At 42.2% G+C, this 2,500-nt stretch overlaps 1 protein-coding gene across 1 annotated transcript in view; it reads left to right on the top strand.

Annotated features, from left to right (window-relative positions):
- Positions 1 to 2,500, top strand: part of LOC137992235 (uncharacterized) — a 14,230-nt gene that overhangs the window by 6,107 nt on the left and 5,623 nt on the right. The window contains exons 6-8 of the mRNA XM_068837443.1: positions 310 to 561; positions 1,292 to 1,489; positions 1,954 to 2,038. Of these exons, the coding sequence (XP_068693544.1) occupies positions 310 to 561; positions 1,292 to 1,489; positions 1,954 to 2,038 (535 nt within the window). The remainder of the gene's footprint in view (positions 1 to 309; positions 562 to 1,291; positions 1,490 to 1,953; positions 2,039 to 2,500) is intronic.

The raw sequence follows: 2,500 nt of genomic DNA, 5'->3' as shown, positions 1-2,500 counted from the left end.
TGGCATTCGCCAATCATTTAACTCTATTATCTAAATTTAGAATACGGGTCCCGCCAAATTATGGCCAATCACATTGGGCCTAATGACCCGCAACGTCTCTGACTGGCCTGCGACCAAATAGCCGCACGAGGGATTGCTCGTGCCTAATGCAAAATCGTGCACGTGGACCGTGCAAGTACTGATACAATACCGCCACGTTTTTTTTCCCCGAAAAAATCTAGCAATGGTGATGCAACCAAAAAAAAACTATCCAAACACAACGGCATTTGCATGAACTGTGACAAATTGTTCAAAACTCTTTAATTTTAGGACAATCTGGGTGACAATGTGCAGGAAAACGAGAGAGTAATATCTTATGAAAACCATGCGGGCCATGTTCCAGAGAAGGATGACGGCGAGCAAAATTCAAATAATGAGCAAGCGTGTGTTGTCGCTCCTACGATTGTGACAAGCCCTGCACCTGCAGAGTATGAGAACATGGACGCCATAATGAACGTGAATACAGTTGGACGGTTTCCCGATACTGCTTCGTCTGGTTCCGGAGGCTCTCGGAGAGGCTCAGTAAGTATCGGAAGGAAATCGATTGAACAATCTCCTTGTTTCTCTTCTTCATTTCTCCTTTCCTATTTCTCGCACTGGTCTTCTTTACCTTAAAGAAGATAATTGACACATAGAAGCGATAAACTCTTTTTTTGGCGTTGAAAGAAGTAATGGATCATGTTTTATCGGCCATTTAGGGCTGTTATACAACAAAAACAAGGGATCTAGTCTTTTTTCTAATCTCTAAATCTCCATAGTCATTTTTTTTTACAAGTATAGACCGAATGCATAAATGGCGGCCAAAGAAGTATTCTTTTGTGTATGTGCTAAATTGAATTAGACTCACTTGACTCGTTTAACTAACGATGTTTGCATCGTCAAAATACAAAAGAAATATTACTTGATAGCGAGGCTAGTGAGTCTAATTAGCGCAAAAACAAAAGAATACATTTTTTGCAGCCTTTTATCCATTCGGTCTATATGCCTTTGCTTTTGCAAAAATCCCCTAAGATTTAGGCCATCTGAAAAGGGATCATTTACTAAGGTTTTTAAATTGATTTTCATTGTCTTTCCTCGTATTATTGTCTTTTCCTCGATATACCACATCGCTGCCTAAGAAAATCTTGCTGTTTAACTGAAAATTTCACTTTGAAATATACATAGTCGTGATATGCTGGCATGACACTTGTCCTTGTTGTCAATTCTCACACGCACGCGCACTGCGAGCTAATATTTTCACTTCTTTCACAAGGGACAGGGAAGAGGCTCCAAGCCACCCAGTCCTGCTGCCTTACAACGAATTAACGCTGATCCAGGAAGAAGACGCTCATCTGCGCATTCCGTCATTGATGATGAGGACGTACCGCTGACACACAAGACAGGAACCGTGGGTATAGTGGCCTTGGCGCTAAGAAATAAGAACGAAAGGAAGAAAGAGGCTGAGTTCAAGGTAAGGAAAGTGCCAATACACCATTGTTGATTTCATGCAATTTACAATCGTCATAATGCCACCCAGGCTTGTAGCTATGCTAAAGAAAATTGTTTGAAATACGTCGTAAGGACGGAAGGGGGGAGGAGGGGGGGGGTTGTCATTGGAAGAGAATTTCAGAAATACTTAGTTCTTGTATTCTGTGTACGAACTTGGGTACAACAAAAAAAGCAAGGTGACACGCCCTAACACCAACCCGATGTGGCCAACACATCACGCATGCGCAAAACCATTTCACCCGGTCAATTAGCAGCCATGGACAGCTGTTTCGGCCTGGCGTAGTTAACATACCAGGCGGGTATTTTAGACACCCCTTTAAGTGGCAGCTCCACACTTATGGTTGTGCGCATGCGTGATGTGTTGGCAACATCGGGTTGGTGTCATGATTTGTCACCTTGCTTTTGTTCTTTTGTTTTTCACTTAAGAACTTGAGCAAAGACGTGCCTGAGGAAGAGGTTAAATATCCCGAAAACACGCAGAACAAAAACCGATCACCTGATGTGTTACCAGGTAAATTTCTTTTTGCGATTGGTACAACTTTACAGAATAAATGGAGACGAACAAAGAAATTTAAAGCAAATAAAACTATTCCACACTCTAAGAAATTGGTGCCAAAGCAAATATCTCTCCAAAGCAATTATCTCCCCAAATTGTGCCCGTGGCTATAGAATCCCCCAAAATCCCTCTTGACCTCTCCAGACCTCTGCCGGAGATCTTGTTGAACAACATACGCCCCAACAGGTGACCGTTTTTCGAACACGAAATAACCGACTTCAAACTTCAACTTAAGCTTAATCGAGAATTTTACTTGGCTTGGCCTCTTTTTCCTGTCCACTGTCTTCACCTCAGACTTCCCGCTTTCAATTTCCCAACCCATTTTCTGCCCATTTTCCCACTACATTGCTTTGTGTAAGGTATACTTTCCTTAAGCTGGAGATACAGCTTCAAAACAGCTTATTTTCGACAACCACC

The sequence above is a fragment of the Montipora foliosa genome, chromosome 2 (genome assembly GCF_036669935.1).
Source record: "Montipora foliosa isolate CH-2021 chromosome 2, ASM3666993v2, whole genome shotgun sequence".
NCBI lineage: Eukaryota > Metazoa > Cnidaria > Anthozoa > Scleractinia > Acroporidae > Montipora > Montipora foliosa.
This window is presented reverse-complemented; position numbering and strand designations above follow the sequence as displayed.